This window comes from Lycium ferocissimum, chromosome 4 (assembly GCF_029784015.1).
Source record: "Lycium ferocissimum isolate CSIRO_LF1 chromosome 4, AGI_CSIRO_Lferr_CH_V1, whole genome shotgun sequence".
Classification (NCBI taxonomy): domain Eukaryota; kingdom Viridiplantae; phylum Streptophyta; class Magnoliopsida; order Solanales; family Solanaceae; genus Lycium; species Lycium ferocissimum.
Window position 1 is genome coordinate 27,758,593 of NC_081345.1, and position 14,105 is coordinate 27,772,697.

Here is a 14,105-nt window from a genome sequence, read left to right on the forward strand (position 1 = left end):
GAGCACTACGACAAGTTCAACAGTTTGCTTTTTCTTAGCTTAAATGATGACAATTTTCGCTAGGTCCTGAGTAGATGAAAGTTCGTCAAAAGCCATTAGAATTTGTATAAAGTCGAAATGAAGGGCCTGGAAAGTGCTAACTCTTCATTTTGACACAAAAACGTGTTGACTGGACAAATTGATAGAAGCATGCAATTCCATGTTTTCGTATGGAAGTGTTTCTTTCCCTTTTTATGGAGTATTAATGAATTTAAGATTGCTTCTACATTAATTGCCTGGAAACTGCAGGATATGGACTATTCCAATGGTCAAAAAATAAAATTCAAAGTATAGAATTTTCCAACTTTATTAAGCAGTATCTAGCTTTATAAGCACCCAAAAAACCACAGAGCTAGCAAATCCCACATCAAATATATATCCAACAATAACTAGAAGTGCCACCAAGGAAAAGAAAATGAGAGAAGAAACAACCACCAGTATGATGGATTTACCACTCTTAATAATGGAAAACATTCTCTCAAGACTATCACCTAAAACAATCTTCATTTGCAGGACTGTTTCCAAGTCTTGGTTAAACCTAATCTCACTGCCTGAGTTTTGCAAACTTCAACTCTCAAGATCCCCTGCCAACCTTATCATCTACCTTTCTCATATTTCCATGAGACTCCCCTTCTCAAGTGTCTTCAAATTTGTCAATTTGGAAGATACGCCTTACCATCATATTCTCACTTATGAACCAAATCTTGACCTTGATATCAAACCCCACTTTCCAGATGCTGATTTCACTCCAGTTGGCTCAATCCATGGTTTAATCTGCCTATTTCACATGCCGCGTTATAGTGGTCTTGACACTGTTTATGTTTTCAATCCAACAACTCGAGAATATATCACTCTTCCTGAGGTTAAAGGGCTAAGAGAGTACCCAAATTTAGTCACTTATGGCTTCGGGTTCGATTCCCAGAGGATGGAGTACAAGGTGGTACGAATTTATCAAGTAGAAACTCGCGATCCTGAAAGAGGGACATGTTATTACACGTCCGAAGTTCAAGTGTACACTCTTGGCCAGACAGGGTCTTGGAGAAGTATAGGCTATGTCAAGCGATGTTTTGGATGTCGTAGTTCAGGGGTATATTTGAAAGGAAAGCTTCATTGGTTGGTTGGAGATGGGGACGGAAATGAGTCGATTTGTTTCATTGATATGCATGAAGAAGAGTCGGGCCAATGGATTTTAGATAGACAGGATGGTGAGTTATGTCACACCTTTTCCACGGCTCCTGGATTTAACAAGGAAAACTGCCCAAATCTTCGAAGTTTGGGAGTGTTCGGAGATCATCTTTGTGTGTGTGACAATAACGCAGAAAGTCAGGTTAATGTATGGGTGATGAAGGAATATGGAGTGACAAGTTCTTGGAGCAAAGAAGTTGTGATAAACATAACCCCAGAATACAATTGGATTTGCTACCAAATGATACAAGTCTTGAAAGTTTTCCAAGATGGAGAGATCTTGTTTCAGTGGTGGGAAGACTACTTGTTTACATATCATCCTCAGAAGAAAATTTTGACAAAAATTGAGAATTTTAGTGGTAATTTCTGGGCTTCTACACACATCTCAAGCTTACTTTCACTCAAGAATTTTGGCAAGGAAATTGTCCATAATTTGTAATTCCTACTAGCAGCTTTGATAGAATGATGATTGAATAATTAATAAATTAATGATACTCCTGTTGTAACAAGTGGTGTAATTTATTTATTTATTTATTTATTTATTTTTTTGGGGTCATTGACAAATATAGTAAAAAAATTGAAATTAGCAAGAAATCAAGTAGATAAAACTCATTTTCTTAAGGTACTGCGCTGATGGCTTTTGCTTAATCATGGGTTTGTTTTCTTTTACTTGTGTTTACCCATCAGTGTTGATTTGACCAATACAGTAAAAGCTTGCTTGTTAAGATTCTTTTTCTGGGGATGATGGCGAAAAAGGACGTAGAGGGAAAGGAGATGTGGTGATAACAGAGGTCGTGGGAATGGCAGATCGGAGGAGCTCGTGGCATGGGGCAGAATAAGGTAGGAGATGGGGACAAAAGTTTTAAGGAAAAAAAAAAATGAGCCTCTCATGCGCCCAGATTGGATGTATTACATTCACGGTGCTCAGCGAAAAGTGTCTAAATAGCACAGTCCCATACTCTAGGTGTCTAAATGGAACAAAGTTTAGTTAAGGTGTCTAAGTGAAAGATGTTATCAAACACAGTGTCTTCCGATGAGTTCAGCCTTTGAAGAAAGTATACTACATAAAATGAGACGACGGAGTACTATAAACACCCATGTTATCCCACTATTAACTGCAAATCCAACAGTCTAAATCAACCTTCTTCGCTGCTATTCTGCATCACCCTTGTGATCCTTGAATTTACAAATTTGTTTATCTACACAATGAGGGAGAGAAAGCACAATCTTCATATAGGCTGATACACATACAATCAAACAGACATGCCACTGACTCACAAGTACCTGCGGAAAGGAAAAGCAGAAGGAAGATGCGCCAATATCTTCTGCTTAAGGTCAAAACCTCCAACAAAATAGTGACATCCAATTAGAGAGAAGATCACAAGTGGATATTAAACCAGACACAACATTTTCAATCAAGATCATGTTTAAGTAAATTCAGAAAATATTATTAACGAACCAGGCATAGCAACACTGTCGCCAAACGGAAACAAGAAAAGCAACCACACCAGGCTAAAGCTAAAGCCAAAACTGAAAGCTATTTAATGCTCTAATTCAGTAGGTTCAAGCACATCATCTTCAGACATGGAAACTCCAAGGACAACATTATTGTGGTGGAGACGCAATAACATGATGATCTAGCCCGAAGCAGTTTTCTTTTGCTGAAAGATGACTGCATAAACTGGGACTATAACACCAATGGCGACTGCAGACCAGACACCAACAGTCATCTTCAGCTTCTGGTGTGACATCCTGTCCAAGTTGTACATGTGCTTTGCGTGAAGGTAAAAAGGTTCATCATGTCCATGACCTCCCATTCTCTTAACACCTGTTGAGTGGAACTCTCTCTTCACTGCCCAAACAATAGATTTCAATTATCAGCAAGGTCAGACTTACAAAACAAAAGCATCAACAGCAGCATCCAAGCTTTGATTTAAATGAACTCATCATAAAAAAAAAAACAATGAGATGAAATTTCAAAACATGAATTATTAACTAAAAGAAATAAGTATTAAAGAATGTTTGAAGTGTAACGATTAAAAAAAAGAATATTTGAAGTGTGCAAAAAGAAAGAAGTTAACATAATCAATATTTGGAAGCCATTCAGGCAGGCCATAGCAAAACAAACTTTCAATTGCCACACTGTTCCAATGAAAAGATTGTCAAACTGATGAAGACAAGCTCATTTGATAAAGGAGGGGCTACCAGTAAGGCATATACCAATGGGGAAGTTCCTCAAATTTTTAGAAGATTAACTAGTTAGTTTTAGAGTTTCTAATTGAATTGTTAAAAGATGCCCTACATTGCTCTCCCTCTTTGACATCAGTATATATTCATAAACTTGAAGCATATATAAGTTTTTCGAACAGACCTAAAGATATGTCCCTCAATACATCACCAACAGATACAGAGTGTTATTCTTAATCTTTTTTGATAATCACAAACTTCACATATCTCAACCTTAGATACCACTTATAAGAGAGGGTGCTTCCACAAAAAGAACAATGCTCAGAAGTTCAACCAAACCATTTTGACTATTTCATGCATCCAGGTTCACAATGCTAGGTCAGTATCGTGATTTATGGGGTTAATAAAAGTCATCAGGATGAGTAAACCTATTATGTAAAAATATTTTCTTGACAAGTTTAAGAGATGAAGCAACTTGATAATGCCAAGCATATCTCAGAAGGTGCAGGTCCAAACACCAAAAGAGTATTGAGATTTTGCTGCATCGGATATGGAGAATTTTGCTGATTTTGTAACCTAAATTTGCATCAGATTAACGCAACTTTTACTTTTTTATTTTTATTTTTTTTATTTTTAATAATTGAGAAATGGTCTGTGGGTTTGATGGACCAAACCCAATCAGCACACATGTTCGAACTTGGAGGAGTATAGGCCCACTCCTCCACACTGTTACCACTTAAACCTCTTGCTAGCGGCAGGATTAAAACTGGTGATGTGCACCACCCCACACATCACCCCGAGGGCCAGATAAATGCAAAATATTGATGAACCTCCTTTAGAATTTTTGGAAGCAAATAAACGGAAAGGTAATCCCATGGGCCAAGCAAGATATCATAAAGTTCATATGGTCTAATAAGATATATATACACCCTGTTCTAGAATCCGTAGCCAGGTTGAGGGACTACTCTTGACCAAAATTAAGTCAAAACCCTTACCTTGGAGGTAGCTGCATTCAAGCAGAAAACAACAATAGTTATATGCACCAGGCCTCAACTTGGAATGTCAATGATAACACTCATACTTTTGTCCTTGCCAATACAGAACATACAATCATCTCAAAGAGACCAAAGTTAGAGCTATCAGAAGTAGATTTTTTGGATAAGCTGGAAGAAGAGGTGGTTACAGAGAAAAAAGAGAAGATAAAATCCACAGAGATTTTAGACTACTGCTTGGAGTTGAGATACCATCAAAACATCTGCGGTTCCTTTCCTTCCAAATACTCCAAAAGATAGATAATATAAGAAAGCTTCTTCTACTGAGGTGCCTATGTGCTATAACAGCAAATAAGCCAAAAAATAGAAATACTAAGGAGTATGCACTCACAGCACCTTGTTTAATACCCTTAAAGTTACTTGTCACTAAATTCTACAGAAGTTTAAAGAGTGATCCAACATAAACTGCTGAGTTATCCACGATGTCATATACCAACAGTTACTGTGCATGTGCGGATAGATAGGACCCCATGCCCAGATCAAAATACTATAAAGATAGGCCACTTGGGTTCTACTATAGAAGTCATGACCTCAAGAGTTTCAACTCATATTTTAGTCCAACATATTACTTTAGAAGGGAATCAGAATTAGCGCTCATTGCAGCACTGTGAAAACAGCAATCTTCCATTATCCAGGAGGAGCAGACAGCATTGAGGGTAAAGTATAAGCTCAATATGTACCACGAGACCAGACGCAAAGATTTGCTATCAAATAGTAAAAAGAGTCACTTATTTAAAGGATGGGTTGATGGGTCAGAAGACCACACTACCCCTCCTCTTGATCGGATTCGCTGTATTCGGGCCATTTCTCCAAAATGAATCTTTTGTCTTCAGTTACAAATTTGAGATTCTCACTTAGACAAATTTGAGATTCAGTTACCTTTGTAGTTACTTGTCCTTCGATTTCTTGTTGCTATCTGCTATCTCCGGTACTTCGATTATCATATTAGTTTGCTGCATTTACTGTTACTTTTCTTCATAGTGCTTATCTATACTATTTTGCCATGACTTCTTTATTTTCTTCAATCCTTATCTAACTTTATTGTCATGCTTTCTCTTGAGCCGAGGTTCTTTCGGAAACAACTTCCCTACCTTCCAAGATAGGGGTAAGGTCTGCGTATACTCTACCCTCCCCAGACCCCACTTGTGGGATTACACTGGGTACATTGTTGTTATACTTAGACTAGAAGCACTCCAAAATCTCACACTTCTAACCAACCTAAAAAGACTCACATCACTTAATGTAAGTGTAACAAAAACATCAAAATAGAAATGAACAAAGGACGGGAAGAGGTGGACAGACATTCCTAAGAACATTGAACTAAATCCTTTTATTAGGTTGATATATCCAACCATATGAAATGATTATTCTGTTCATCATGCTAAGCAAATGTATAACATATTGAACCTAAGTGTACAATAGTGGTCATTCATATGAATTAATAAAAACCACGCAAATACATACGGTATGTGGTCTGTATAGTCAAACAGATCCACAATAAATCAAGAAAATGTCAGATTACACAGAATCCAGAAAATGGGTAGATCTAAAAAGCAATAAATACCCATCAACATACAGAAATCACAATAAATCAGCCAAAAAAAAAAATCGATATGGATCAGCTATGAATCAATCCCAAACTAGCTGGGCTCATTTCATTCTTTTAAAAAATAAAAAATGTGAAGAATTACATAAAGTTTAGAAGAGATAAAAAGCTGACCGGTTTTGGAGAGAATTGATGCACACGAACGCAAGCCGTTGTTCAACGCCATCGCCTTTGTTTTTCTGCTAAGAGGAGTTTCCGGATTTCAATAACGAGGGTTAAACTAATGATAATGGGGACCTTTTGGTACAATTTTATACTAGTAAGTTTTATGACGGGCTACTATTGAATATACTTTTATTAGTAGCAATGTTTGATTTGTTAAACTATAAATGACATATGAAATAACCGTTTGAATTTATGTGAATTCATTTGACTGGGCACGAAGTTTAAAAAAGAAAAGAAGACTTTTAAATTTGTGATCTTAAATGAGTCATATATATTTTGTGTGGCTATAAATCATTGTATAAAGATAAAGTATTTTCAAATATAGAAAGAGGTCATTCTTTTTGGCACGGATTAATAGAAAAATAAGTTCACATAAATTGAAACAGAGGGAGTATATATTTAAATTTTACAATAGATAAATTTGAATAAGTTTTAATTTTTAATTATAACATTAATCTTCTTAAAGCACTTCAGGATGGAAAATCCTGTCCAACACAAGCTCCACCCAAAAGGTAAATTTCCAGTGAAATTCAAACATGCTACCTCTGTTATGAAAGCCTCATGCTCAACCAATTGCGCCACCCCTGCTGTCTCTCAGACCCAACTTGTGAAATTATATTGAGTATGTTATTATTATAGTACTCCCTCCGTTCATTTTTACTTATCCACTATTTCAAAAATAAATTTTCATTTTACTTGTCCACTTTCGCATATCAAGAGAAAAATAATTTATTTTTCCCGTTTTACCCTTAGCATTAATTATCCATTTTAAATCATTTTGCAAATCTATTAAGGCTATACACCAATTAATATGAGTATCATTGTAAAATATACATTTCATTTATTAGTTCTTAAGGAGTGTGCAAAGTCCATAGTGAACAAGTAAAAATGAAATCAACAGAGGGAGTAGTTCTTTGGAGAAAAATATCTGTCATTTTGTTGGTTTATACAGGCATTAGTCTTATTGTTGTTGTTGACTAGTAGTAGTAGTATTCCAGGATTACCTCTGTATTCCAGGATTGTTATTCCACGTTGAGTGTGTTAAGACTATAATATCGCAACCTGTGTTACAAGTAATTCCAGAATTATTATTTCATATCAAGTGTAATATAAAGATAATATCACAATTGTACTTCTACCAAATTCCAATACCCTATTTGCAATCGATGCCAGCAAAAAAAACTAACGGTACACCTTAATTCCACCTTTTATAGCGCAAACTTCAGCTATCCAAATCAATTAGATGTTCTTCCGCACACAGAAAATAATTTTATTTTGTTCACACAAAATTCTAACGATACTTCAATGCCGAGGTACAACAATCAAAAAGAAAACATTGCACAGCTCTACAATAACCTTAAAACAAAATCAGCAGAGAACAAAACATCATGAAAGATAAAATTCTGCCAGATACTTAAAATCTTGAGAAGCTCCTCATAATGAAATCCTCAGAGGGAAAAAGTGGCCTAAAAAACACCAACTATATCAAACAAGATGGATGACATTCTTCTGAACATGTAACTCAGTAACTTTTCTGCCTTGCATGGTCATCCAGTTTAATGAAGCATTTTTAATTCCCCTTATGGCCGAAAAGATCTCAAGAAATTTATCACACAAGAAATGTGGTGACACGATTCTAGAAATCATTGCCGGAAGAAGCACTGTTTGATCTATGAGCTTCAGTAGGTTCATTGTTAGTTTTGCTGATAATACCCCTGCCAAAATAATCAGCAATTATAGAAAATCCATCCTTTGAGCTCTTAACCAGTTGGAAGAACTGGTCTGGATTTTTGGAACTTTGCTCCAAGCTTCTCTTTGTTTCCAAAACAGCTCTGTACTCGGAAGCACACTCGGGGCATTCTTTCTCATTGTCGCCAAGGCAGCGCTGATGAAATGAGTGCATACACATGAAGTGGACAGCAGGAAGGTCGAGTGTGAACGTGCAAGTAGTACACTTGCTAAGCTGAAAAATTCTAGCATTTGTTCTTAGATCCTGGATCTCTTTTCTCATTGTTGTTGATTCTTCCTGCAAAATGATCAGAATATTATATTTAGAATATAAAGATCTGATTATTTCTTTCTCAAAAAGGACACAGAAAAGATAAGGAGTAATTTTTCAAGTAGACTACTCGTCGTACAGGTATATGATGACAGTGACTGTCTAGCCCTAGAATGTTATATGTGATAGTTCCATTATCCACTGAAATATCAATTGGGTAAAGAAAAATCATTGAAAGAACAACACTATTATAACAATTACTGCGCCTCAGTCCCATATAAATCCTCACTGACCATATTCCCCATTAAAATTCCATCTCAGGCCAATAATATACAAACTAAAAGGAAAAAGAATAGGAAAGGAAACAGTCTCCATATTGATTAGGCCACACACCAGTATGTCAAATAAGATGAGATGGGAGCTCAGAGAATTGGGAGTCCCTTTGATATTTACTATGTTGGGATGATATGAAACAGTCATTATCTTCACTAAAATATGGAAGATACCAACAACAGACTCTGTTGCAACATGTACTACATGAAAAAGCTCAGATAAGTTCAATAGATGGTACGGCTCTATAATTTACCACACATCAAGAAAGAACAGTGCACTGAAGCTAAGTGACCCGTAGTTATGTCACTGTACTGTAATTACCTTTTAACTATGTTAAGGAAATGACTGAAAGAAGGCAAGTTGGTCTACACATTGCAGGTATCCCAAAATGTATGCATACAGAAATATACAATGGAATTCGAACAGACAAGTACCAACCTGATACTTTTCCATGGCTCTGCGATCTTCTTCAATCATCTGGGACTCAAATTCTAACTTTCTAGCTATGTAATCTTTGATAACAGAGAGGGAGAGGCACGGATTTTTGGCAAGTGTCTGAAGAACAACAATGGGAGGCAAGATATCATCTCTCTCAATGTAAGTCAAGATTTCTTTGACTTCTTTTGAGCAGTCTTCTCCCAGTTCACCAAAATACTTCAACAAATCTGCCCAAAGAGAAGGGTCACCGCCCTTACCCGAATCACCCAATCTCTTGCAGCATGCAATCAAACCTTCATGATCATGTACCTGCATGTAGCATGCAATAACTTCTTTGTAAAGTTTCATCTTCTCATAAAGAAACAACAGCCCTTCTTTAAAGTCATTCATCTCGCATAAAATTATGGCAAGATCAACATCATATAGGGGTTGTTCTAGTTCAGAAGGCCATGCACTCTTAAGCAAGGTCAGCCCCTTCCGACGTCGCTCTTGACGACCTTTATCATCATTTACGTCTTTCTTGTCTGATATCGCCTTCCCATTAGATACTGCTTTGGAAGGTCTCTGTGCTAGATTATTTCCACCTTTATCTATATTAGATTGTGAAATTGATGGGAAATCCAGGTCATGAGACAAGTACAATTCCAGGAGTGTGTTATGAATTTCCACTTGAGCAGATGAATCCTTCACTTTGGTGGTATATTTTTCAAGGAACTCCAGAAGTGCATGAGGATAATGGACAAAAATGTTGAGAAAATCAATTGGAGAAGGCAACATGGAGATAAATGCACCACTTGATGCTCCCTTCTTGGGCGGTTCGGATTCCTCTGTGCAAAGCCTCATGAGTATATCAACTGTTTCAGCTGGCTTATGCTCAATAAGAATTTTGCCATACTCTTTCACTGTCACCCCAGCTTGACTCAACTCAAGGCTGCTGATATATTGTAAAGCTTCTTCGTATCTTCCTAGATCTTCAAGCAAAATTTTAAGGTACCATTCATGCCTCCCAGCTTTTTTAGCAACAAACATGGCATGCTCATGATAATTGGCAGCTCTGCATACCCTTATTGCAGTTTCAACGTCAAATTTTTGTTCCCCAGGGCCATCCTCACTTTTGATGAACTCATTCAGCTTCTCAACATCTTTCAATTTGGTGTAACAATTTAATAAAAGAGTGGTATGATCTTTTGAGGCAAGCCCCTTCTCATGCAACTTTTCCAGGTAATTGGTGAGATTGTGGATTCTCTGTGCATCCAAAAATTTTTGTATGACATATGAAGGTTCTAGATGCCCAATGGTGAGTATATACTGAGCCATAGCCCCGTCAAAGTCTTGTTTACTGTACAAGTGATCGCCATATTTCCTCAGCACTTCAGCAGTTGCAGCGGCATCAGCTTGTTGGCTTTGGACGAGATTTATAGCAACTGTATAAAGGTTCTTCTTGAAAAGCATATCCAATTTGCTCTCCATATCTTTCTCCCCAATGCATAAAGTTGATTTGTCCTCCAAAATAAGTATTATGTTACCCCATTCACAAAGCATCTGAGAAACTTCTTTAACCACTATACTGTGGGCAATTAACCGGTTCTTCAGGTCATAAATATTGAAAGTATTCTTTCCAGTTCTTTGATCTGCAAAAACACATAACAAGTATCCACGGAACCACCCAAGGAATTTCTTCTCTCCTTCAAAGGCCCAACAAGGACCACGACCATCAACTTCATAGAAATATATCGCCTCAGGCCGACCAATAATGAATTCCTATAAGAGGATAATATCAATAACAACAACAACATACCCAGTGAAATCCCACAAAGTGGGGTCTGGGGATAAATGACACTAAAAAATGAATTCCCATCAATAGCGAAAGAAGATAAGAAAGAAATTAGCACACACCGATCGATCAGTCATTCCAACACTAGTTACACTAGATCCAATCTGATCAAGAGTCTGCCGGGTAGGTGTTTGAGTATGCATGTTGAACAAGTTCACTGTGTTTGGAGTAACAGCAAACAGCTGAAGCACCTGACCATCCACTCTGAACCCCAGACCCGTGATGGAGGATTGGCTTTTGTCTGAATGATTATCCACCTGAAGCTTAAAGCGCTTGATGCGTTCACGGGCTATATCTCCTTGAATGCAATAGATGGAACCATTGTCCAGCCCTATAACTATGAGTAATAATGGCGGAGCCTCTTCCAGAACCAAAAATGACGTAATCTGCAGTTATATGTTTTGTTCTTGCATTACTTAATCAAATGATATGCAATAAAAGAAAAGGTACACAACTAGATAAGAAAGAAGAAGCTTTATAAATACTAATATACACCTTTGCTTCGGGGAACTGGTTGGTAAATATTCGCAGTATTTGAATACAATCTGGACTTGATGTACTTGTTCCCTCGGACTCCATCTTGTCAAGATCAAAAATTTTAAGACAAACAGCTGGAGGCTGGGAAGGTATTTGCTCATCTTCTCCAACGGTCACTAAGAAATTCCTTTGCTAGTTAACAGAGAAAGAGGAAAGCTAAAGTTAGTGCATTCTGCATTATCAACTTTAAATAAGCATACTTTCAGGATTTAGTACTTTCTGGGTTTTAATCCAAATTCTGTTGATATTTACAAAAACAAGTGAACAGAATACACATAAAGCATAAAAACAAAGAGTACAGTTCTGTGGAGGCACGTGCGTCAGGTGTTCTTCCAGAAAAATTATACAGTTGTCAATTAAAAGAAAACCAGAGAAACAATACTATCAATGCAACCCCCCATCCAACTCGTTAAACAACTGAGTTACAAGAAAATTGCTGTAATAGACTTTCTAGTGTGTTCGAAGTTGAAATTTCAACTTCACATCTTTTCAAATGTCATATCTTACATGATACCTTCGGTTCCCAAACATAAGGAAATCTCCACGAATAACCAAAACTCCAGTTAATTAAAACAAAATACTCAACAAAAACAAATTTTTATCAGCATTTCTTTCAACTCAAGTTCAGAGTTGAATTCCACAAAACCAAAACACAGTTGATCAAACTATCTACATAAAATTTCCAGGGTTGTGAGAACTTTCAACAAGCAGAATCAAGCAATCAATAATCTATCAGCTTCGCCTGAACACCAAACTAGTTGGGATCATTTATATGGATCTGATATGCATTTCCCTCTATTTGGACCCAAATTTATAGCAACACTACAAAAATCTGTCTTCTAAGACAAATTAAAGTAGAGGTTCTCTAATCTTACACTTGTCCATATACTAACATACAAGGTCTCCAACCAAACCGAAAATGCTCCTAACAAACACCGAACCCAATACAAATGTAACAGCAACAACAAAACCCTCAATCCTAACATCCATTGTGTTCTGTTCTTAACTAAGTCTGCATTGTACTCCCTCCATACCACTTTGTTTTGCACTATTTCCTTATTAGTCTGCTTAGAAAATCATAACACATTTCTATATTTCCTCAATGAGAAGGTTCTATAGCCACACAAATGTTATGATATGTTTAGGATCACAATTTTCAAAAGTTTTATAGCCACACAAATGTTAGGGCATGTTTAATACAACAAGTTTTAAAAGTCTTTCATTTCTTTCTTAAACTTCTAAGTCGAGTCAAACTATATCAAACAAATTGAAATAGAGTGAGTACTAACCCCTCCGGTACAAAATAACTGTCCATTTAGCCTTTACCGCACCCCTTAAAAAAAATACTAACTCCTAAAAAGAAAAAAAGGTATTTTAACTAAACTACCCTTAGTTGAATAATTAATATAGTTTTTTGATTACATAAAAACTCACCTATCCAAATAGGCATAAATTTGAAAGAAAATAGAGTTAATTTCCTTCTTGATTATGTAATTGAACACTTATTCTGAACCAAAATAAAAAGACTACGGGGACACTTATTATGAAATAATTACTTGAAAAAAAAAAAGTAAAGAAAAATGATACCTTGAGCTGTTGAAGAAAGAGAACAGATGAAGAATGAGCTTGAAAGCCATAATTAAACTTCAATCCTCTATCCAATAAAGAAGCACTACCATCATCACAACCCAAAACAATCCTTCCTTTGCCACTTGAACAACATTGGATCTTGCCAGTTATATCATCTGCCACTTTCCCAGAATACTTCTCCTCAAAAAATTCAAACTTTCTCCACTGATACATCCTTTTGTTAGCCCCCTTAACAGCTTCTCAACTGGACTAATTTAAAGAAGCTAGAAATAATGTACATGTGTGTGATTGTGAGCCCCACTGATTAGTTTATAGCTAAAAATTCAATCTTTGTTGTTTTTTTTGCAACTATGGTAAAGGATCAAGAATTGAAAATTTTGACCAGATTGTTTGGTTTCTTGGTATGAGATTTTGATCTAATATTTTATGAAAAGGTCTATGACAGGATAGAAAGATGAACAATGATACCGTATTGGATTTGTCGGGTCACTTGTACCCGTTTTTGTTTTCTATTGTTTGTTTGTGCCTTTTTTTTTTTTTTTTTTTTAATATATGTTGTTGAAAGCAGTGAAGTTATTTTATGGAAAATAGCGTTTATTTCAGACTTCTTTTGCGAAATTGTTGATTTTTTTTTAATTTTTTTTTTTTTTGAGTTGAAGAGAACTGCTTTTCATTCAGAATGTTTTTTGCTCATAAAATGCTCGCAACAATAAAACAATAATGTGTTTGTTTAGGGCTTTTCAAGAAATTTTGTCAATTTCTTCTTAAGAAATGGTTTTCTGAATAAGAGCATGATTGACCAAGCTTTTAAAACTGCTTATTTTGAGAAGTGATTTTTATAAAAATGTATTTTCAAAAAGTAATTTTGTTGAGAACTGCATTTCATTCAAAATGTTTTTCACTAATTTGAAAGGTGTTTTTGAGTCCTTTTGATAAGCAGTTTGTGTTTAACTAATTATGAATGAACGAATATTATTTAGATTATTTTATATAGAAGAATTATTTTAAATATCTATTATGAAAGATTTTAGTTAAAGTTTATTGTTTCGTGATTATGTTATATTGTCTGGGCAATGGAACGCGTACTTCAATTAAGCAGTTCTGGAAGGAGGCCGCCGCGTCACCACAAATGAAGTTTAT

At 36.0% G+C, this 14,105-nt stretch overlaps 2 protein-coding genes across 2 annotated transcripts; one reads left to right on the forward strand and one right to left on the reverse strand.

Annotated features, from left to right (window-relative positions):
- The first annotated feature begins 262 nt into the window (after positions 1-262).
- Positions 263-1,733, forward strand: LOC132052078 (F-box/kelch-repeat protein At3g06240-like). The gene has a single exon (XM_059443437.1). The coding sequence runs from the start codon at positions 455-457 to the stop codon at positions 1,661-1,663; it is 1,209 nt and encodes a 402-aa protein (XP_059299420.1). The 5' UTR covers positions 263-454; the 3' UTR covers positions 1,664-1,733.
- A 5,747-nt stretch (positions 1,734-7,480) lies between these two features.
- LOC132052079 (vacuolar protein-sorting-associated protein 11 homolog) lies at positions 7,481-13,477 on the reverse strand. Its single transcript, XM_059443438.1, has 5 exons — positions 12,963-13,477; positions 11,334-11,507; positions 10,901-11,224; positions 9,005-10,765; positions 7,481-8,260 (listed from the first exon to the last, which is right to left on the reverse strand). The coding sequence occupies exons 1-5, from the start codon at positions 13,176-13,178 to the stop codon at positions 7,871-7,873; spliced, it is 2,865 nt and encodes a 954-aa protein (XP_059299421.1). The 5' UTR covers positions 13,179-13,477; the 3' UTR covers positions 7,481-7,870.
- Between the last annotated feature and the right edge of the window lie 628 nt (positions 13,478-14,105).